General features: G+C 42.2%; 1 protein-coding gene across 1 annotated transcript; it reads left to right on the top strand.

Moving 5' to 3' along the window:
* Window positions 1–7,314: 7,314 nt before the first annotated feature.
* LOC135272779 (ankyrin repeat domain-containing protein SOWAHC-like) lies at window positions 7,315–23,635 on the top strand. The gene is made up of 2 exons (XM_064371429.1): window positions 7,315–8,017; window positions 23,419–23,635. Exons 1-2 carry the CDS (start codon window positions 7,315–7,317, stop codon window positions 23,478–23,480), a joined length of 765 nt encoding a protein of 254 aa, XP_064227499.1. The 3' UTR covers window positions 23,481–23,635.
* The last annotated feature ends 238 nt before the right edge of the window (window positions 23,636–23,873 follow it).

The raw sequence follows: 23,873 nt of genomic DNA, 5'->3' as shown, positions 1-23,873 counted from the left end.
TGAGTAGCTGGGACTACAGGCACCTGCCACTGCACCTGACTAGTTTTTTTTTTGTATTTTTAGTAGAGATGGGGTTTCACCATATTGGCCAGGCTGGTCTTAAACTCCTCACCTTGTGATCCACCCACCTCGGCCTCCCAAAGTCCTGGGATTATAGGCATGAGCCACCGCGCCCAGCCTAAGAATATATTTTGTAATGTATGTGATTACTTCCTTGATTACCTATTGAGAAAGTTTCAAGATTTTGGTATCTCATTTTCTTAAGACCTGACTTTTAAATTTTCTTTAAGAAAAGTTTACTTTTGATGTGTTTAAAGGAAAACATTGGCTACTTCTATAAAAATGAATCTTGGAAAGCCTTTGCAAGAATAAGTTAGCCCACTGGAGGCCACGGCCCCACCCTCACTGGCACGTTTTACTAAACATAATGAAATGATAATTCTAGGCTGTAACCACTTGTTGCAAAACAGTTGTGACTTATCTGAGGGCGAGGCTGCAATGATCCTAAAGTTTCCCAGAACAGTCTCAGTTTTGGACATTCCTCGTGGAATAGTAATATGGGTGACTTTGTTTTCTCAATTGACCCACAGATATTTGTGCTCCTTTGTGTTGTGTGGGAGACAAAAGTCGCTGAGATGATGAAAATTCATAAGGCTCATCCTCATACATTCTGGTGAGGCTCCAGCACACACAGCATGAATCAGGTTTGGAAAATGGAGCCTACGCCACAGATAGGAGTTTAATCTCGGAATTCGGAACAAAGTCAGCAGCTGACACAGCAAACAATGGAAGGTAAGGCATCCCAGAGGTTAGTCATTGCAGGAAGCCACTAGTCTCCCAAGGCAGAAAGACAAAAAGAGGAGGTGAAGGTGTCCAAAAGCCAGGACCACTTATGTGAGCCAGGACCAGGGAACAGGGCCTGCTGGGGCAAAGCTAAAGTGCTGAGGAGAGACGGCTGGAGATGCTGCCTGAGCTGGGAGATGGGGGAGGGGTCCCACTACCCTCCTTGCCAATCTCTCGCCAGTGCCGCCCACGGGACAACTGATGTGGTTTGGCTGTGTACCCACCCAAATCTCATCTTGAAATTGTAGCTCCCATAATCCCCATGTGTTGTGGGAGGGACCCTGTGGGAGATAATTGAATCATGGGGGCAGTTTCCCTGTACTGTTCTCATGGTAGTGAATAAGTCTCATGCGATCTGATTTTATAAGGGGTTTCCCCTTTTGCTTGGCTCTCATTCTCTCTTGTCTGTCACCATGTTAGATGTGCCTTTCACCTTCCACCATGATTGTGCGGCCTCTCCAGCCACATGGACCTGTGAGTCCATTAAACCTCTTTTTCTTTATAAATTACTCGGTCTCCAGTATGTCTTTATCAGCAGCATGAAAACGGACTAACACAACAACCTAGCTAGAAGCTGACAGTAGAGTCTGGGAAATGCGGTCTGCAGGGACAGTCCCCAGTGGCACAGGACAGAGAGTGGCAGTAAATAGCCAGCACAAGCATGGATTACCCTTGTGAATATACTTAGTCATTTTTTATTTTTCAAGCCAAGTCTCTGATACAATATGCATAGACTTTGATCTTTAATTTACACCATGTTATAGAACTATTGCTGCAGTCAAGTTATATTTAAATTAATAAAGAATTATCAGGAAAAAAAAAAAAAAGCACATATTAGAAAGGAGAAAATTTCAAATCAAGCATCCAAGCTCCTCCTTTGAGAACGCAGAACAGAAAAAGGGCAAAATAAACCCAAAGCAAGCAAAATAGAAGAGGAAAATATAGAAGGAAATAATTCTTAAGAATAAAGATCAGAAATCAATGATATTGAAAACAAAAACAATAGAAGTCAATGAAATGAAAAGCTGGTTCTTTAAAAAGATGGATTAAATTGACAAACTACTAGCAAGATTGACAGAAGCAGACACACAAATTACCAGTATCATGAATGAAATAGAGATACCACTATAGATCCTGAAGACATCGAAAGGATAATAAGGGAATACTATAGTCAACCCTATTCACATCAATTTGACAACTTGGAAGGAATGAATCAATTCCTCAAAAACCACAAATTACCACAACTCACCCAGTAAGAAATAATATAAACAGCCTGGTAACTACTGAGGAAATTTAAATTTGCAACTTTAAAACTCCCAAAACATAAATTTTCAAGCCCTGATAATTTCATTCAAGAATCCTGCCAAGTATTTAAAGAATTAACAGCAATTCTATACAATCTCTTTCAGGAAATGTAAAAGGAGGCCAGGCGTGGTAGCTCACACTTGTAATCCCAGAAATTTGTGAGGCTGAGGTGGGTGGATCACCTGAGGTCTCAAGTTTGAGATCAGCCCGACCAACATGGAGAAACCCCATCTATATAAAAAGTATAAAATTAGCCAGGAGTGGTGGCACATGCCTGTAATCCCAGCTACTCCAGAGGCTGAGGCAGGAGAATCACTTGAACCCAGGAGGCAGAAGATGCAGTGAGCCGAGATTTCACCATTGTACTCCAGCCTGGGCAACAAGAGTGAAACTCTATCTCAAAAAGAAAAAAAGAAAAGAAAAGAAAATGGAAAAGGGAACATTTATTCCCAATACATTTTATAAAGCTAGTGTTACTCTGATACCAAGACAAAGATAGTACATAAAACCTACAGAACAGAACTCTCGTGAACTTGATAAAAAGCATCTATAAAAAAACTCCTGCTATGATGAAAGACAGAATCCATTTCCCCAACATCAGAAATAAAGCAAGGAGGTCTGCTCTCATATTGAACATAGTACTAGAATCTAGACAATACAACACACAATACAAGAAGGCTGAAAAAAGGCTGATAGATAAAGGAAGAAATAAAACTGTTCTTATTTGTGAATAATACGACTGTCCATGGGGAAAATCCCAAGGAATCTAAAGGAATCCCAACTCCTAAAATAAATGAATTTAGCAAAGTCACAGCATACAAGATAAAATAGAAAAATCAACTATTTCTATATACTAACAAAGAATTTTGTGAATAATGAAATTAAAAAATAGTATCAGTAATAAATATTCAAAAAATTAAGTACCTAGGTGTAAATCTAACAAAATATACGCAGGAGTTATATGGTGATGACTGCCTAATGACAATAAAAGAAATCAAAGAATTAGCCAGGCGCAGTGGCAGGCACCTGTAATCCCAGCTACTTGTGAGGCTGAGGCAGGAGAATCACTTGAATCTGGGGAAGTGGAAGTTGCAGTGAGCTGAGATTGTGCCATTGTACTCCAGCCTGGGCGACAGAGTAAGACTGTCTCAAAAATAAATAAATAAATCAAAGAATATATTAAAAAATGAGGAGAAATATGTAGATGAGTTGGAAGATTCAACATAGTAAAGCTATCAATTCTCCCTAAATTGATAAACAGATTTAAAGTAATTCCTCTCAAAATCCCAGCAAAATTCTTTTTTTTTTTTTGAGACAGAGTTTTGCTCTTGTTGCCCAGGCTGGAGTGCAATGGCACAATCTTGGCTCACCGCAACCTCTGCCTCCAGGGTTCAAGCGATTCTCCTGCCTCAGCTTCCCAAGTAGCTGGGATTACAAGCATGCGCTGCCATGCTCAGCTAGTTTTGTATTTTTAGTAGAGATGGAGTTTCTCCATGTTGGTTAGGCTGGTCTCATACTCCCCACCTCAGGTTATCCGCCCACCAGTCTCCCAAAGTGCTGGGATTACAGGTGTGAGCCACAGCATCCAGCCAGTTAAGACAATTCTAAAACATACAGAAAGTTCACAGAATTAGAATAGCTAAAAATTTGTGAGGGGAGAAATAAAATGAGAGAAATCAATCTACCTAACTTCAGACTTACACAGCTACAGGAATCAAGACCGTGTGCTAATAGAGAACCCAGAAATAGACCAAAACAGACTCACACAAATATGCTCAACTGACTTTTGACAAAAGTGCATCAACAATTCAATAAAGGAAAGGGAGGCTATTCAACAAATACTGCTGGAGGAACTGGACGTCCACAGGCCAAAAAGTTGCCCTCAATCTAAATCTGACACCTAACAGAAAAATTAATTCAAAATGGGTCATGACTTAAATGTAAAACAAACTACAAAACTTTTAGAAAAAAAAAATAAGAGAAAATCTTCGGGATCCAAGGTTAGGCAGAGTTCTTGACACCAAAAGCACAATCTGTAAGAGGAAAAAATGATCAATTTCAACAAAATTTAAAATTTTGCTTTGCAAAAGACCCTCTTAGAAGATGAAAAGATAAACTACAGACTGAGAGAAAACAAAACCTGAGAAAGGACTAGAATCTAGCATATCTAAAAAACTTGAAAAGCAACAGAAAAAAAAACCTAGAAAACTAGAAAACAGGCAACACATTGGAAGGCTGAGATGGGAGGATTGCTTGAGCCCAGGAGTTTGAGACCAGCCTGGGCAACGTGGTCACACCCCTGCCTCTACAAAAATACAAAATTAGCCAGGCGTGGTGGTATGTACCTATAGTCCTAGCTACTTGGGGTAGCCGAGATGGGAGGATCACTTGAGCCCAGGAGGTCGAGGCTGAGGGTGCAGTGAGCCATGCTGGCACCACTGCACTGTAGCCTGGCTGACAACATGAGAAATGCAAGTTAAAATTACCATGACGTGTCACTATACACCTATAAGAATAGCTAAATTAAAAATAGGGACAACACCAAATGCTGGTGAGGATGTGCAGAAACTGGATTTCTCATACTCTTCTAGTGGAGATGGAAAATAATACGGCCATTCTGGGAAAGTTTGGCAGTTTCTTTTAAAACTAAGCATGCAACTACCATATGACCCAACAAATGTATTCCTGGGCATCTAGCCCAGAGAACTAAAGACTTACGCTTACATTATGAGTTACTGTACATGAATGTTCATAGCAGCTTTAGTCCCAATAGCCAAAAACTGAAAACAACCTAGATGTCCTTCAAACTGTGGCACAATCATACCATGGAATACTACCTATCCAGCAAACTAGATACACGCAACAACCTGGATGAATCTCCGGAATTTTGCTGAGTAAAAAAAAAAATCCAATCTAAAAAGGTTACTAACTGGGTGATTCCGTTATATTAAGTCTTGGAATGACAAAATTATAGGAATAAAAAACGAATTACTGATTGGGGTTAAGGAGGAGGTGGGGCAGCAAAGAAGTGAGTGTGGTTATAAAAAGGCAATATGGGATCCTCCTGGTTCTGGGAACATCCTTTATCTTCACTGTACCAATCAATGACAATATCCTGGCTGTGGTATTGTACTATGGGTTTGCAAGATATTGAGGAAAGCTGGGTAAAGGGTACAGGGTTCTCACTATACTGTATTATTTCTTACAACTGCATATGAATGTACAATTAACGAAAAATAAAATTTAATTCGAAAATAAGTAAAGTTAGCCTCAAAGCAAATTAAGTACAATTAAAAAGAAATCTAACATCACCTAAATGAAGTGCTCTCTTCTGTTCAAGTGTGTTTGGATACGATCTCTATGAATCAGAGTTCATAAAACACACCTTCCTCACCAGCACCCCTCAATTTTCCCTTACTCACATGCACACAAACACAGCAACTGATACAAGGCGGTCCAGACTGAAAAACTGAGATTTCTTTAAATACACGATAGAATAAAGAGAGGGAGAAAAATCCTTGTCCAGGCTCTATAAAACAAACCAACGGTGTCACTTTGGACAGATCCGCTACTCTCTCAGCCTACAATCTGAACTGTTTCTACAATTTAAACTTCTCCCGTAGGAGGCTGCTTAGTGGAGTAGTTCACAAACTTTTTGGTCTCCAGTGTCCAAAGAGCTTTTGTTTACATAGATTACAACCAATGATGTTTATAGTATCAGAAATTAAAAGGGAGAATATGTTTTTAAGAATACACAAAGGCATACTCCATCGGCCCTCCAAACGGTGGTGAGATCATTCCACATCATGTAGCCTTTGGAAAACTCGATGTACGCGACCTTGGTACTATTATGAAAATAGCTGTAAACAAACTTTGAAAACCGCTGGCTTACTAGCAAGCAAGATAAATAAATATACAAAGGTAACTGATAAGGTTCAAAACACCGAACAAACGCATTGTTTTAGAGTACAAAAGTGTCACGGCGGGAAAAAAAAAAGGTTCAAAACTGTAATGGAGGAAAACTTGGACCACACCGTTTGGTAAAACGGGAGAGCTTCTGAAAAGCCAGGGAAGCCGGGCTTTCTCCTACGGTCAGGAAGGCTCGGAAATGCTCACAGCTGTAAAAGATGACCGCTACTGAATCCGTCCGCACGCGCCTTCAATACCGTTATCGCCGTGAGAGACCTACAATCACCGTTACGGATTTGACTTTTGGCAACGTCCCGACGCTGGCGCCGCGCCCCTCGAGTCTGGGTCCGACCGCGCCCAGGCTCCGCAGAGGATCCTCTCCCGCCCAACGCGCCCAACCGCCGCGGAAGCCGGGGCGGGCGGGGCCCGAGAGGGCGCGGGTCACAATCCCCGACCGGACGAAGCGACCAGCGGGCCGGGGAAGTCCCGCGGGGGCCGGGGAGCGCAGGACAGGGGCCCCGGCTTCGGCGGGACTCACCAAGTGCCGCGCCACCTCGGAGGATGCCATGGTCGCGGGCGGGGGTGAGGCGAAGCGGCGGTGTCAGCCCGACCCCGAGCTGCTGGCACTTGGCGACGGCGGCGGGAAAACCGGAGGGCTGCACTAACGGGAGGGGCACGGGGTGGGACCGCCTCGTTGACAGTGAAGGGACAAGGGCGGGACCGAGAAGGCGGCCTCCGGAGGAGGGGGACGGGAAGGGGGGACGCGGGGCGGGGTCGAGGCGGACGCCCTACGGAACACGCTGAGCGTTTGGCGCGCGCGAAGCAAGCCCCTCACAGGGGCTGCCCTAGACGCCTTAGAGGACTGACCGTCAGTGTGGGGCGGGCAGAAGGAGAGCCGCAACTCCAGAAAGAGGGAGCGAGGAATGAAGGCGGGGACTGCAGAGCAGTGATTGCAGCCTTGCAAGGCCGGAAGTGGGCGGACCCTAGAGCGGGACCGCCTAGGTGGGTGTGGCCGAGACCTCGGGGAACGGAAGTGGGCGTGACCTGGTGGCGTGGGCCTGGGGTGGGGGTGCGGGGGGCGTGTCCGCTCGGGCGCGGCCCAGTGAGGCAGTAGCCTAGCCCTTCGGCCGCAGACGTGGAGGCGGGTGGCCAGCTGAGCTCGCCAGCCTCCATCGCCGTCGGGAGCCGGCCTCTGGGAGCCCGCCGCGATGGGACCGGGCTGAGCGTCCCGCTGGCGGGGCAACAGCGCGGTCCAGGATGGAGGGGTCGGTGGAGCGGGGCCCGGAGGCGGACCCGGGCCTGGAGGCGGCGCTGGGCCCCGAGGCGGTGCTGCGCTTCCTGGCAGAGCGCGGGGGCCGGGCCCGGCACGCCGAGCTGGTGCAGCACTTCAAGGACGCCTTAGGCGGCGAACCCGAGCAGCGCGCCCGCGCCCGCGCGCGCTTCAAGGAGCTAGTGAACGCAGTGGCCACGGTGCGCGTCGATCCCGCCGACGGCGCCAAGTACGTGCACCTCAAGAAGAGGTTCTGTGCGGGGCCGCCCGCGCCAGCCGGGGACCCGCCACGAATCCAGGTGACCGCCGAGCCTGAGGCCCCCGACGGCCCGGCCGTACCCGAGGTGCGCGATCAGCTCCCCGACGCAGCGGTCCCGGAGGCGCACCCTGGACGGGGCCTCGAGCCTGGCGACTGGGAGCCCCCGGCCGCTGCTCATAGGCCGCCCCTAAGCGCCAGGGCTCCCTGGAAGAACTCGCGGCGCGACGTGCAGCCCCTACCCCGGACGCCGGCCCCGGGGCCTGGCGAGGACCTGGAGCCCCCGCCTCATGGCTGCGAGGAAGCGGACAGGGGCAGCTCCCTTGGGGGGGCCATCGCGCCGAGGCCAGCCCGCCAGAATTTCCGCGACCTGGTGATGGGCAGCTCCCCGCAGCTGAAGAGGAGCGTGGGTCCCGGGGGCAGCAGCCAGAGAGGTCAGTAGTCCCTTATGACTTAGTGACTTCATGATTCTAAGTCCAAGTGACTCAAACTAAGGTCACTGAGTAGATGACACTGTGAAGCAGGAAAGAGAAAAGGAGAGGAATCAGCACAGGTTTGATGCAATTTTGGAACTACTGAGCTTAAGGTTCCTATGAACACCTTGGATCCCTCAAACAGCTCCTATGTAATCACCCAAATCTTTAGTCAAACATATAATTCGGGTAAATTTTACATTATCAAAAACAAATATACATGGCCCAGTGGTAATTCTCACTTGTCTTGAAGTTTCCACTGGCTCCTTGAGACCTGAATTGTTCCACACTGATAAGACCAACTGACTAAAGATTCAGCTTAACTCATTAAGCCAGTTAGGCTTAGTTTTTAGGCTAAATATAATTATACCATATTACTAGTATCAGGCTGCAGTTTATAAAATATTATCTTATTTTTATAGTCAGAAAAAAAATAAATCGGCTGGGCGAGGTGGCTCACGCCTGTCATCGCAGCACTTTGGGAGGCTGAGGTGGGTGGATCACGAGGTCAAGAGATCGAGACCATCCTGGCCAACATGGTGAAACCTCATCTCTACTAAAATACAAAAATTAGCTGGGCATGGTGGTGGGCACCTACAGTCCCAGCTACTTGGGAGGCTGAGGCAGGAGAATTGCTTCAACCCAGGAGGCGGAGGTTACAGTGAGCCGAGGTCATGCCACTGCACTCCAGTCTGGCAACAGACCAAGACTCCATCTCAAAAAATAAATAAATAAATGGTCAAAAAGAAGAAAAAAGTTATATATATTGAAATGGGGGAATTATTATTACAATGGGCAATTGCTACTACAAAGATTAGAAGCAATAATTATGAAAATTGAGAGAAATGAATGTAATGTGACATTAAGCAGTAAAAGAATACAGGATTGTGTTGACTAATATATAGTTACAAGTAAAAATGATTTCTGGATATGAACAAGCATTATAAAGTCTGATTCTTGGTGGGAGAATAAATATTTCCTTCTCTTTTTTGATATCTATTAATATTATTACTCATGTGAATTTAACAAAGAAAAAAGAACACAGGTCTTCCTCAAATATCTACAAAAATGCATTTAATCAGCTGCTATGGATTGAGTGCCTACTATGTTGCAGAAACTGTCCTAAGTACTGGGGATGCATAACTTAAAAAACAGAAAAATCTCTGCTCTTATACAGCTCCTATTCCAGTAAGGAAAAGACAGACAAAAATCTAAGTAAAATGTACATCTTGCTAAAGGACAATAAATGAAATTAAAAAAAAAATAAGGCAGGAAAAGAGGATAGGAAAGGTGGAGGTAGCATGAGCAAGGGATGGGCACCTCTACCCTGTGTTTACTCGCTTAGGGGAGCATAAGAAGGAGAGGGGCTGAAAACTGAAAAGGTGGGGACTAAAAGGATAATCTATGCAGATGCTGAAATCATCCAGAATTCTGACAGGTCTAATGTTACAGAATTATAGGTAGCCAGTAGCTAAACCATCAGGCACCAGGGGAGGTGGGGGTCTCAGATGAATGCAACAAAGGCATGTGGTTAGCAGACAGTATTGACAGCTGGGTGTTGGTCAGAACTGTTAGCTTACTAACAGAGGAGGATGATCTGGAAAGTGACAGGAGGTGTGTGGCAGTCAACTACTCCATTTACAGATTCTAGGACACAAGGTGAATCCATTAATGACAGAAGGTTCCTAGACAACCCCTCTGAGAAAACGTTCAGTCAACATAAAAGTAGTCAAATATTTCTGTATTCTGACTAAAATCACAAATATATATAAAGGAAGGCTTGACCTGTTTTATTTTGTTTTGTTTGCGATGGAGTCTTGCTCTATTGCCCAGGCTAGAGTGCAATGGCACAATCTCGACTTACTGAAATCTCCGCCTCCTGGGTTTAAGTGATTCTCCTGCCTCAGTCTCCTGAGTAGCCGGGATTACAGTCACTCGCCACCACGCCAGGCTAATTTTTGTATTTTTAGGAAAGATGGGGTTTCGCCACATTGGCAAGGCTGGTCTCGAACTCCTGACCTCGTGATCCGCCCACCTCCGCCTCCCAAAGTGCTGGGATCACAGGCATGAGCCACTGCGACTGGCCTGCTTGACCCATTTAAACCCAAGAATAGCAGTGGGCAAAATTTTCTAGGAAAATTTTCTAGGAATCTGTGGAATAAGACACAGGTAATAACTAACTAAAAATTCTCACTAATTTTTCAGCCACACTGACAAACACTGTCATGCTTTGATGATGTCCTGTTCCCACTCTGAGGCAATCCTTTTGTCCCCAGTCATAGCCTCCTCTGGTTACCACGGCTGCACCAAGGCCCTACAGGGTCTGGCCCCACCTACTCTCCAGCTTCATCTTGCTACTGATGTCCTCCTCTAGCATGTTTCAGACATGTCAAAGCTCCACCCACCGGCCCTTTACAATAGCCATTCCCTCTGCCTGGATGTCCTTCCCATCCTTTGTACCATACAAAGGTTCTTTCCCTCCAAGGGCTTACATTATAGTGAGGAGAGAGAGTCAAACAAGAAAACAAAATGTGTAAGTGCTGTGAAGGAAAGAAATAATGTGATAGAGTGTAACTGAGGTGGCAGTAGGGAGGAGATTTTCACAAAGGTTCAAATGCAACTCAATAGAGAAAGGACAGTTAAAAAAAAACAAAAACAAAAAACAGGACTGGAACAATTGGACGCCCATATGCTAAAACAAGCAAAAAGAACCTCGATTCATACCTGGTACCATACATAAAAATAACTCAAAATGGAACACTGACCTAAAAACTTCTAGAAGTATAAAATCTTTGTGACTTTGGGTTAAGCAAAGACTTTTTAGCTACAACACCAGAAGCACAATCCATTTAAAAAAAAAAAAAGTGACGAACTGGACTTAAATAAAAATCTTCTGCTGTTCAAAAGACGTACTTAAGAGACTGAACTGGGCACAGTGGCTCACACTTGTAATCCCAGCACTTTGGGAGGCCCAGACAGGTGGATGGCTTGAGTTCAGGAGTTCAAGACCAGCTGGGCAACATAGTGAAACCTAGTCTCTACAAAAAAATTTTAAAAATTAGCCAGATGTGGTGGCACATACCTGTAGTCCCAGCTACTCAAGAGGCTGAGGCAAGGGAGACAGAGGAAGACCTGGGAGACAGAGGAAGACCATGTCTCCAGCCTGGGAGACAGAGGAAGATCATGTCCCAAAAAAAAGAAAAAAGAGACTGAAAAGACAAGACAGTCTTTTATCCTTTTATAGAACACCTGTAAATCATCTGCATCTGTCTCATAAAGGACTTATATAATAACAACAAATATACATATATATATATATTTAAAACTTATACAACTCAATAATTAGACAATAACCCAGTTAAAAATTGGGAAAAGACTCAACACTTGACCAAAGATATACAGATAGCCAATAAGCACGTGACAAGATGCTCAACATCGTGAGTCATTAGGGAAATGCAAACTAAAACCACAGTGAGATATCACTACATACCTATCAGAACGGCTAACAAAAAAAAACTAACAATATCAAGTACTGGCAAGGATGCAGAGCAAGCAACACAGACTCTCACTCATCACTGGTAGGACTATAAACTGGTACAACCACCTTGTAAAACAGTATGACAGTTTCTTTTTTAAGTTAAACCCACACTTACTATACCACTCAGCAATCCTACTCCTATATACTGACCCAAGTGAAATGAAAACTTAACATTTGGCTGGGCATGGTGGCTCACACCTGTAATCCCAGCACTTTGGGAGGCCAAGGCAGGTGGATCACTGGAGGTCAGGAGTTTGAGACCAGCCTGGCCAACATGGTGAAAACCCGTCTCTATTAAAAACACAGAAATTAGCCAGGTGTGGTGGTGCACGCCTGTAGTCTCAGCTACTCAGGAGGCTGAGGCAGGAGAATCACTTGAACCCAGGAGGCAGAGGTTGCAGTGAGCCAAAATCAGGTCACTGCACTCCAGCCTGGGCAACAGTGAGACTCCATCTCAAAAGAAAAAAGAAAAGAAAAGCCGCTGGGCACAGTGGTTCATACCTGTAATCCCAGCACTTTGGGAGGCTGAGATGGGTGGATCACCTAAGGTCAAGAGTTCAAGACCAGCCCAACTAACACGGAGAAACCCCGTCTCTACTAAAAATACAAAAAATTAGCCAGGTGTGGTTGTGCATGCCTGTAATCCCAGCTACTTAGCAGGCTGAGGCAGGCGAACAGCTTGGACCCGGGAGGCAGAGGTTGCAGTGAGCTATCGTGGAACTGCACTCCAGCCTGAGCATTAAAAGCGAAACTCCATTTCCAAAAAAGAAAAAAGAAAACTTACATTCACACAAAAACCTGTAAAGGTATACAGTAGTCTCGTTCATAATTGCCAAAAACTGGAATCAGCCCATATGCTTTTTAAAGGGAGAAAGGTTGAATAAACTAATTGTGGCACATCAATACAATGGTATATGACTCAGTGATAAAGGTGAGTGAAAGAAGCCAGCACAAAGGCTATGATAATTCCATACAACTGACACTGTGGAAGGCAAAACAATAGGGGCAGAAAACTGGACAGTGGTTGTCAGAGGATAGGATAAGGATAGAGGGTAGGATAAGAGGTTGACTACAAACACCACAAGGGCATTTTGGGGGGTTATGGAACTAGTCTATATAGCTGGTGGTTATACAGCTGTATGCCTTCACCAAAACCCATTGAATCTTATACTAAAAAGGGTAAATTTATTGTATATAAATTGTACGTGAATTTAAAAAGTTAATTCATAAGAGTTTAACAAAATTTTCTGACTAAAAGGTAGGTAAATGAGAAAGTGTAGCTAACAAAAATGAATCAGAATATCTGCGGATGAACTAAATAATATATGTATAATTTTTATTTTTGAGACGGAATCTCGTTCTGTCACCCAGGCTGGAATGCAGTGGCACTATCGGCTCACTGCAACCTCCACCTCCTGGGTTCAAGTGATTCTTCTGCCTCAGCCTCCTGAGTACATGGGACTACAGGCCCGTGCCACCACACCCAACTAATTTTTTGTATTTTTAGTAAAGATGGGGTTTCACCATGTTAGCCAGGATGGTCTCGTTCTCCTGACCTAGTGATCCATCGGCCTCTGCCTCCCAAAGTGCTGGGATTACAGGTGTGAGCCACCACGCCTGACATATATGTATATTTTTGTAATCAACAAAAAGAAAATATATAGCAAAATATGCAAATACAAAACAAAATTAAAATATTTTCTCCAACTGTTCAACTTGTAATGCTGTAATAGGTTCTTTGGCCTTCAGAGTTACATGGAAACTATAATTCTTTGCTATACAACAGAATCTCTGTTACTATATGACAAGCAGCCTATCTTCTATCAAAACAGAGAGCCCCTAGAAATTCTCTCAATGACCCATGTCACGAAGAAGAGTTAACATGACGTCATTATAAATGTATGTTAAGAAGGCTGTTAGAATTAACTGTTTATAGTAGCAACAGATGCTGCAACATTAAGAACTGCCAAAGCCCAGAATGAGATCTGGGGCAAGGAGGTACAAAGACAACATGGAAGAAACAAGAGATATTTTGTGCAAGCGTGTCTGACAAAGTTGCATCTCATCCAAAAAACTGGAGATAGCAGTACTCACTCAGCTCATGGGCTGGGAAGTACCTGCCATGGTTAATGCACTTCAGCAACTGGTAGCATTTAATTACCGTAGTAAACATAGTTACAGCCACAAAGGACAAGTCCACAGAAAAATATATCTTGACTACTTTATTACCTGCAAAGATCTTTAGAGATGGCCCGGCATGGTGGCTCACACCTGTAATCCCAGCACTTTGGGAGGCTGAGGTGGGTGGATCACCTGAGGTCAGGAGTTCGAAACCACCCTGACCAACAAGGTGAAACCCCATCTCTTAAAAACAAAAACAAAACAAAACAAAAAAACAAAAACAAAAACAAAAAAACCCAGATCTTTAGAGATTACTAGACCACTAAAAACAAAAATATATCCAAGGAAGTTGAAAATAATAGCTAAAAAGTTCCCTTTCATTAAAAAAATATTTGCTCTAAGGAAAAATTTAAAGCTGTTTCCTTCATGAATGGTAACTCAGAACTGAAAGGCTACTCATGTTAAGGTTGAGCATATCAACAGTGTGAGACAGTGAATCTTCTTCCTGTCTAAAATGTCTAGCTAGCTCTTCTCCACTAACCCGTGCCCATCTCTATCTTTACTACTTAGCACAATATTGAGCTTTTGTAAAAAGCTTTCATTCTATTTATGTAAAGGTAGTATAAACCATAATCACACAAATAATTTGTATTTTCCAAAAATTCATATTAGTAAGCTGCATGGATTAAGAATACAGTTTCCACAGAAACAGTATTACAGCTAATCTCCTGAGCAGGTTCCCAAATGCCTCATTTACGCTATAATGTACAGAGTATTTACAGTCTTAGACTGTTTTCAAATCTAGTAGCAGACTAAGAAGGAAGTTGCCCTATTTCTAGAATGGTTAACTACAGATCATGCATTCTCAATGGGGGCAGTACCTGTATTCTCTCTCCCCATAAACAAAGCAGAAATTGGTTCTTGGGAGGACAAAAATAAATGAATGAATGAATGAATGAATGATTGGTGTCCCTCACCAAAGCTCAAGCTTACCTGAAAAATGTTTATTCTTTAGTACTGGATTCCTCCAATTAGGGAGAACTTAAAGTTAAATTAATTACTTGGGCTAATCAATTTAATAAAAATTAAATATGTTATTAATTACATTTTCTTTAAATTTAATTTTTCTCCTAAGAGGGCAATAATGAAAAAAAAGGTTGAGAAAAACTGTTCTAGAGAAACCTTGAAACAGGCAAAGTTTTTTCCCACCTCCTTTTTGCAGCCCTCCCCTTCCCTGATTCCCCACCCAGATTACCCTAAATCAAAACTACCTACCTGTGTTCACCCCTAGGGAAACTCTGACTTCCTTGATTCCCAGGATCTCACTAGGTGTTAGGAAAGTCACCCACTGACTAACCTGACTGGGGGTATCTATACTTGTATAAAAGGACAAAAGGACTTTCTATAAAGTAGATTTCATGCAGTGTAAATGGGAAAAAAAACCTTAAGATTATGCTGGAAATAAGGAAAAGTTCAATGTCTGTTTCTGAGGCCCTGACTCAGGTTGAGCAGAACTAGCCACTAAATTGTCAATGGGAACATTTCTCATCTACACATAGAACTACCTTAGTCAACCATTCCTCTTTTTTTTTTTTTTTTTTTTTTGATGGAGTTTCACTCTTGTTGCCCAGGCTGGAGTGTGCAGTGGCGCAATCTCTGCTCACTGCAACCTCTGCCTCCCATGTTCAAGTGATTCTCCTGCCTCAGCCTCCCAAGTAGCTGGAATTACAGACATGTGCTATAATGCCCAGCTAATTTTTGTATTTTTAGTAGAGAAGGGGTTTCACCATGTTGGCCAGGCTGGTCTCGAACTCCTGACCTCAGGTGATCCACCCGCTTTGGCCTCCCAAAGTCCTGGGATTACAGGTGTGAGCCACCATGTCCAGCCAAACCATTTCTCTTAAAATGAAGGTCTTTTATAACAAAGGCAGCTTTTTATTTTAATTTTTAAAAATCATCTGAGTAATTCTGGCCTAATTTAGAGCTCAAAGTGATATTCCTGCCAAATAGTATATATGCAGCTAAGGAAAAATTTCACCATGCACAGCTTCTATTTGTCCATGAAGAAACTGGGATACAGACTACTCACAAAACATTCAAGGTATCTCTCAATATACTCCCTACCTAATAGTTCACAATTTATTAACTCTTTCTATGTAACATGCACTCTAAGACAATAGGACTTTCTTGCTATTCCCATAAAAATGGACCACACAGAGGGCAGGATAAACTTGATCTGATTCTTAAGGGAGGAACGTGAAGGAAATCAGAGAAAATAGACACACTTCTACCTTATTTTTGGTAAGCTCCTTGGTCATGTGATCCTAAGCTGATGAAGCTAGTGTAGAGGGGTCGGGGAGCCCATCCTACCTGGCACAGACCAGTAGCCTATTTACTAAAAGTAATACCAACAAAGTATAAGTGCTATATCCCAAGCTACTAAATCACGATATTCGTTTTTATCATATTTAACATCAGAATTTAAAATATTTGTAGTAGACATAAATTCTACAAAGTGTTAAATTTTCTAAATAAAGCATTATCTAAATCAACTTTACAGATATAATCGGAAGAAAATGTAAGAATTAAAGTTCTCATTACAAAAACTTTCAGCATCAAGCATTTTATAGTAGAAATGCTCAAAATCTAAAGCAGAGACAAATTAGATTAACATGGTTGAAAACAAGGGTCCAATATGTATTCTTGAAGAGAGGAATCTATCCTGTAGTAGATTATAAAAATTTAAGAGCATCTTTCTCCTTTTCTCCCACACACCAAAATATATCAATCAATCAATCAGTCCAAAGAGAGTTTGGGACCACGTTATAATGAGAATCAGTCTGGGAATATCTGAAAAGCATGACACTATCAGTGTTACAGCCTAGGGAAGTTGGGGTTTCATTAGAACATACATGTAGATGAACAAAAAGCTCCTGGCTGGCTGCAGTCATTTATAATTTATTCATTTAACATTCAACAAGAATAAAATTGTCCAAGATTATGTACTTTCCATACAAAAAATAATCAACACCTGTCCTCAAAGATGTATGAGTATGGCTATGGAGGATACTAAGAATAACACAAGTTGCTCTTCCTGAAGACAGATCATTTAATTAAGGATGAAAAAATGCAGAGCTTACTAGATGCAAAAGGTTAACAATGCAAAACCATAAATTAGGAGGTACCGCAAGGTAGCATATGACCAAATGCCAAATAAGCAGTATCCCTAGCGTTGGGGGCTGCGGTTCTGTGGGAAAGCTTCAGAGGAAGTGGCATGGGAACTGAGTCTTTCATTATACAACAATTATAGGATCTCCAGATGAAGAGATGGGAATATCCAAAGGCGCGGAGGTTGTAATTACTGGGACATGAAAGAAAATTAAGAATCACAACTTCAAGACAGAAAGTATACTAATGAGGGAAGCCTCTGAGATACAAAAGTTATCCTCACTGAAGAATATCTGAGAAGGAAAGAGAAAAAAAGAGTTCAGAAGCATTGTAGCTAAAAAACAGGAAATGACAAACTCAGACAGGAATTGCAAAGATTTAGACACAACGTTAAAATAAAGGTAAGGATAACTGAAAAAGTGGAAGATTATGGCTGTGTTTTTCGGGATAGGAAAAGGCAGTCAGTAGACTGTACTTAACACTACTTCAAGATGCACTATCTCAGTCAGCAATAACAAACTATACCGTCAGGATCACCTGAATCATAGAACAGATGCAATTCCTAATGGGGTCATGGTGGAGATAATGGCAGAGACAATATGGCACAGAGCAGATATCATGATCACCAGCTGTGATTCCTTGAGCAAGACATTAAACTTCGATGAGTTTTAATATCCTCTTTCTATCAAAAAAAAAAAAAAAAGTCTGAAAAGGGCCAGGTGGCTCACGCCTATAATCCCAGCACAGCGGGAGGCTGAGGTGGGTGGATCACCTGAGGTTGGGAGTTCAAGACCACCCTGACCAACATGGAGAAACCCTGTCTCTATTAAAAATACAAAAGAAATTATTCTGGCGCATGCCTGTAATCCTAGCTACTCAGGAGGTGAGGCAGGAAAATCACTTGAACCCAGGAGGCAGAGGCTGCAGTGAGCCAAGATCGCCCCACTGCACTCCAGCCTGGGCAACAAGAGTAGAACTCTATCTCAAAAAAGAAAGGTCTGAAAATCTGTTGAGTATCAAATGAGGCCGGGCGCAGTGGCTTACAGCTGTAATCACAGAACTTTGGGAGGCCGAAGTGGGCATATCACGAGGTCAGTAGATGGAGACTACCCTGGCTAACACATTGAAACCCATCTCTACTAAAAATACAAAAAATTAGCCAGGCGTTGTGGCATGCACCTGTAGTCCTAGCTACTCGGGAGGCTGAGGCAGGAGAATCACCTGAACCCTAATAAAAGTGAAAATAAAACATATCAAAATCTGTGGAACAAAACTAAAGCTGTGCTTAGAGGAAAATTCATTTTTTTCTTCATCACCTAGAATTACCATACAGCATGGATTACCCTTGTGAATATACTTAGTCATTTTTTATTTTTCAAGCCAAGTCTCTGATACAATATGCATAGACTTTGATCTTTAATTTACACCATGTTATAGAACTATTGCTGCAGTCAAGTTATATTTAAATTAATAAAGAATTATCAGGCAAAAAAAAAAAAAGCACATATTAGAAAGGAGAAAATTTCAAATCAAGCATCCAAGCTCCTCCTTTGAGAACGCAGAACAGAAAAAGGGCAAAATAAACCCAAAGCAAGCAAAATAGAAGAGGAAAATATAGAAGGAAATAATTCTTAAGAATAAAGATCAGAAATCAATGATATTGAAAACAAAAACAATAGAAGTCAATGAAATGAAAAGCTGGTTCTTTAAAAAGATGGATTAAATTGACAAACTACTAGCAAGATTGACAGAAGCAGACACACAAATTACCAGTATCATGAATGAAATAGAGATACCACTATAGATCCTGAAGACATCGAAAGGATAATAAGGGAATACTATAGTCAACCCTATTCACATCAATTTGACAACTTGGAAGGAATGAATCAATTCCTCAAAAACCACAAATTACCACAACTCACCCAGTAAGAAATAATATAAACAGCCTGGTAACTACTGAGGAAATTTAAATTTGCAACTTTAAAACTCCCAAAACATAAATTTTCAAGCCCTGATAATTTCATTCAAGAATCCTGCCAAGTATTTAAAGAATTAACAGCAATTCTATACAATCTCTTTCAGGAAATGTAAAAGGAGGCCAGGCGTGGTAGCTCACACTTGTAATCCCAGAAATTTGTGAGGCTGAGGTGGGTGGATCACCTGAGGTCTCAAGTTTGAGATCAGCCCGACCAACATGGAGAAACCCCATCTATATAAAAAGTATAAAATTAGCCAGGAGTGGTGGCACATGCCTGTAATCCCAGCTACTCCAGAGGCTGAGGCAGGAGAATCACTTGAACCCAGGAGGCAGAAGATGCAGTGAGCCGAGATTTCACCATTGTACTCCAGCCTGGGCAACAAGAGTGAAACTCTATCTCAAAAAGAAAAAAAGAAAAGAAAAGAAAATGGAAAAGGGAACATTTATTCCCAATACATTTTATAAAGCTAGTGTTACTCTGATACCAAGACAAAGATAGTACATAAAACCTACAGAACAGAACTCTCGTGAACTTGATAAAAAGCATCTATAAAAAAACTCCACACAAGAACTTATGCATCAATGTTCACAGCAGTTTTATTCCCAATGATCAAAAACTGGAACCATCCCAAATATCCAACAAGTGGTGAATAGACAGACAAATTGTAGTATACTAAACTACTGATACATGTTACAACATGGATGACTAGCTAGGTGTCCCAATAGTGATTTATTTACTGGGATTTGAGTTTTTAAAAATATGCATTATGTACATTTTTTACATAATCATATATTCTTATATAGATATAAATGCAGATATAAATGTCTTGAAGGGTAATAACAGACTATTGAGAGTGGTTACCAGTTAGCAGTGGACTTACAGGTTGGGGTGAGAGGGAATTGCTTTTTATTGTATATAGCAGGCAGAATTCTGAGACCGCCCCTAACACTGATGCCCCTGGTGCACATGAACTTTCTCCGACTTATTTCAAATGCTAACCTAGGTGTCGCTGAGAAGAGATTTTACAGATGTGATTAAGGTCCAAACCAGTCAACCTTAGAAATGGAAAGTATCCTGGGTGGGCCTGACCCCTCAATGAGGTAAATCCTTTTTTTTGAGGCAGAGTTTTTGCTCTGTTGCCCAGACTGGAGTGCAATGTGTGGTCTTGACTCACTGCAACCTCCGCCTCCTGTGTTCAAGCGATTCTCCTGCCTCAGCCTCTCGAGTAGCTGAGATTACAGGCACACACCACCATGCCCAAGTAATTTTTGTATTTTTAGTAGAGACAAGGTTTCACCATGTTGGCCAGGCTAGTCTCAAACTCTCGACCTCAGGTGATCCACTCTCCTTGGCCTCCCAAAGAGCTAGGATTACAGGTGTGAGACACCATGCCCAGCCATGAGGTAAATCCATAACAGGGCCTAGGCACTTCCTTGTCAAAAACCTGAAGCATGAAGGGAACTCCATCTGCCAGTTCTCCCTTGCTGGCTTTCAGAACGGAATGGTCTCTAGGAGCTGACAACCCCCAGCCAGCAGTGAACTGAAGTCTGCCAACAACCGGGAAGAGTATGGAAGGAAAGCCTCCAGATAAGAATCCAGCAGCTGACTCCTTGAGCGTGAAATCCAGAGCAGAGAAGGCAGATGGGCCATGCCTGACCTTCGACCTACAGAATTGTGAGCTAACAAGCAGATACTGTTTTAAGCAGCTAAATTTGTGACAAATTGTTATGAAGCAACAGAAAACTAGTATACTATATTCTCTTTTGTGCCATTTGAATTCTTTTTAGTCATGTAGGCATGTTGTCTTCATATTTTTTTAAAGATCGTGAAGAAGCACTAGGCTTCCTCCTCATGCAAGTATTCAAGATGATAAGAATTTCATAACTTGTTAAAGTTGTTATCTGACAGGCATATGCTTATTATATAACAGTTGAACTAAATGGCCTCTAGGATCCCTTATAGTTCTACAATGACAGGATTTTAATGTAACTGAAAAAAGAAGCATTTCAAAAATGAATGTGTGGTCCCCATGATGTAACACAGAAGAGGGGCCAGGGAAAAAGAAAGTAAGCAATAGCCACTGGATGGACTTGTCACTGAAGATTACTAGTGACTCCGACAGTAGTCTCTGGAGGATTAAACACAATTCAAAAAGTCTATGAGGAAGATGGAATAGACTGTTAGTACAGTGAGAGAAAAACATTAAAAGGAGGGTAGTTTGTCAAATTAAAATTTATCAATATCGTTGATATAAGGAGAAAGGGGGAAAAACAAGAAGAGAGACTACAGTTATTGGAGCACAGAACTAAAGGAAATTATTTAATCTTATTGAATTACTGGCCAGGCATGGTGGCTCATCCCTGTAATCCCAGCGCTTTGGGAGGCTGAGGCAGGTGGATCACTTGAGGTCAGGAGTTCAAGATCAGCCTGTCCAACATGAGCAAGACCCAGTCTCTGATAACAATACAAAAGTTAGCCGAGTGTGGTGGCACATGCCTATGATCATAGCTATTCAGGAGGCTGAGGCACGAGAAATGCTTGAACTGGAAGGTAGAGGTCGGATGAGCCGAGACTACGCCACTGCACTCCAGCCTAGGCAACAGAGCGAGACTCTGTCTCAAAAACAAACAAACAAACAAACAAACAACAACTTGTTGAATTACCCATGTTTGTATTTGTAATTTCCTTTCTAATTGAAGTTTAAAACTCATCTCTTTCAACAAATTACATTTACTTCCTCTTTTTAAACACAAATTTCAGTATGAATTACCAAAGCCATACCTGCAGGCCCTTATAAGCATCAGGTCTAATCTTGCATTAGGGAGGCTTCTGGCAGGACCACCCAAGGGCTCCCTAAACGCTACCATTCACAGGAGTTCTATGCACCCACCATGTTCTGCAGTGTGCTCAAACAACAAATCACAGCCGGGCATGGTGGTTCTACCTGTAATCCTAGCACTTTGGGAGGCCGAAGCAGGCAGATCACTTGAGGCCAGGAGTTCCAGACCAGCCTAGCCAACATGGAGAAACTCTGCCTCTACTAAAAATACAAAAATTAGTCAGCTGTGATGGAGCATGCCTGTAATCCCACCTACTTGGGAGGCTGAGGCATGAGAATTGCTTGAACCTGGGAGGCATAGGTTGCAGTAAGCTAAGATCACACCATTACATTCCAGCCTGGGCAACAGAGCAACACTCTGTCTAAAGAAACAAAAACAAACAAATAACGAATGAAAAAAGAAACAAGGCCAGGCACGGTGACTCACGCCTGTAAACCTAGCACTTTGGAAGGCTGAGGTGGGTGGATCACCGGAGGTCTGGAGTTTAAAACTAGCCTGGCCAACATGGTGAAACCCCATCTCTACAAAAAAATCCAAAACAAACAAACAAACAAACAAAAAAACAATTAGCCAGGCATGGTGGCAGGCACCTGTAATCCCAGCTACTCAGGAGGCAGGAGAATCGCTTGAACCTGGGAGGCGGAGGTTGCAGTGAGCCAAGATCACGCTACTGTGCTCTGGCCTGGGCAAGAGAGCAAGACTCTGTCTAAAAAAAAAAAAAAACAGAAAAGAAACAAAAATATTTCCTTAATGTCAGATTATGGATACTCAATTATTCAATCCATCATCGACTTTTCACTTGAATCAACAGAAAAATTAATTCACGTTCACAGTAAGTACAAACAGAAGTCTTTATCAGAAGAGTCTATGAACACTCCAAACAGTTATTTTAAAATCATAGAAGCATTTAGAGTACAATGTGGTATCTATTTAAGGACATACTCACTCTCTGTTCATCATCAGATCCTTGTGAAGACATACAAGTAGTTTTCGTTGCCATGTGAGACTGAAAGAGCTGAAAAAGGAATACAAAGGCTTAAAAGGAAACAGAAACATTTCCCGCAAAACCCATTATCTAAATAATATATTTACATGAATAAGGTGTTACAATATTGTTGTTATCACCAAGTTTTGACTCGTAGTCTACACTATTGAATTGCGTTTGAAATTGTGGCTTTCTTAATGGATAGGTATCTACATAAGTAAATAACATATAATATTCAACATATGCAGTAATACACTTACACACAAAAAAATTGTAAGAAATTAGTAAACTCCCATTTACAAGTAGGGAGACAAAGAACTTTATTTTTACTTAAGTTGCTTTATAGGATTAAAAAGGGAAAATAAGCTATTTCATTTTTAAAGACACTCTAAGAGCCAAGAAGTCCCTCAAAATTAGGTATGCTCCACTGCAGTGTGGCAGGGGAAATATAAATGTCAAGAATGCTACAATTGCAGAGTGGTGGGGAAAGCAGGGATTTTATAATTTGAACAAGTACCTTAGTCACCAATTAAAATAAAAATAATCATTTATAGAACTCATATTACATGTCCATATCACTATGCTAGCTAGCTCATTAAGTTCATTTTCTTATATAATCCTTACAATACATCTGAGCTATACATATTATCATTCTCATAGCCTAGATGAAAGAATTTGGATTCTCTATTTTTTTTTTCTTCAAATATCTTTTTTTTTCTTTTGTGTTTTAGGTTTTGGGGTACATGTGAAGAACATGCAAGACTGTTGCATAGGTGCATACGTGGCAGTGTGATTTGCTGCCTTCCTCCCCTTCACCTATATCTAGCATTTCTCCCCATGCTCTCTCTCCTCAACTCCCCACCCCCCACTGTCCCTCCCCTATTTCCCCCCAACAGACCCTAGTGTGTAGTGCTCCCCTCCCTGTGTCCATGTGTTCTCATTGTTCAACATCCGCCTATGAGTGAGAACATGCGGTGTTTGATTCTGTGTTCTTGTGTCAGTTTGCTGAGAATGATGGTTTCCAGGTTCATCCATGTCCCTACAAAGGACGCGAACTCATCGTTTTTGATGGCTGCATAATATTCCATGGTGTATATGTGCCACATTTTCCCTGTCCAGTCTATCATCGATGGGCATTTGGGTTGGTTCCAGGTCTTTGCTATTGTAAACTGAGCTGCAATGAGCA

The sequence above is a fragment of the Aotus nancymaae genome, unplaced genomic scaffold, assembly GCF_030222135.1.
Source record: "Aotus nancymaae isolate 86718 unplaced genomic scaffold, 86718_ANA_hifiasm-v0.15.2.pri h1tg000131l, whole genome shotgun sequence".
Lineage (NCBI taxonomy): Eukaryota > Metazoa > Chordata > Mammalia > Primates > Aotidae > Aotus > Aotus nancymaae.
The sequence above is the reverse complement of the archived record's forward strand: the minus strand, read 5'-3'. Positions and strand labels throughout refer to the sequence as shown.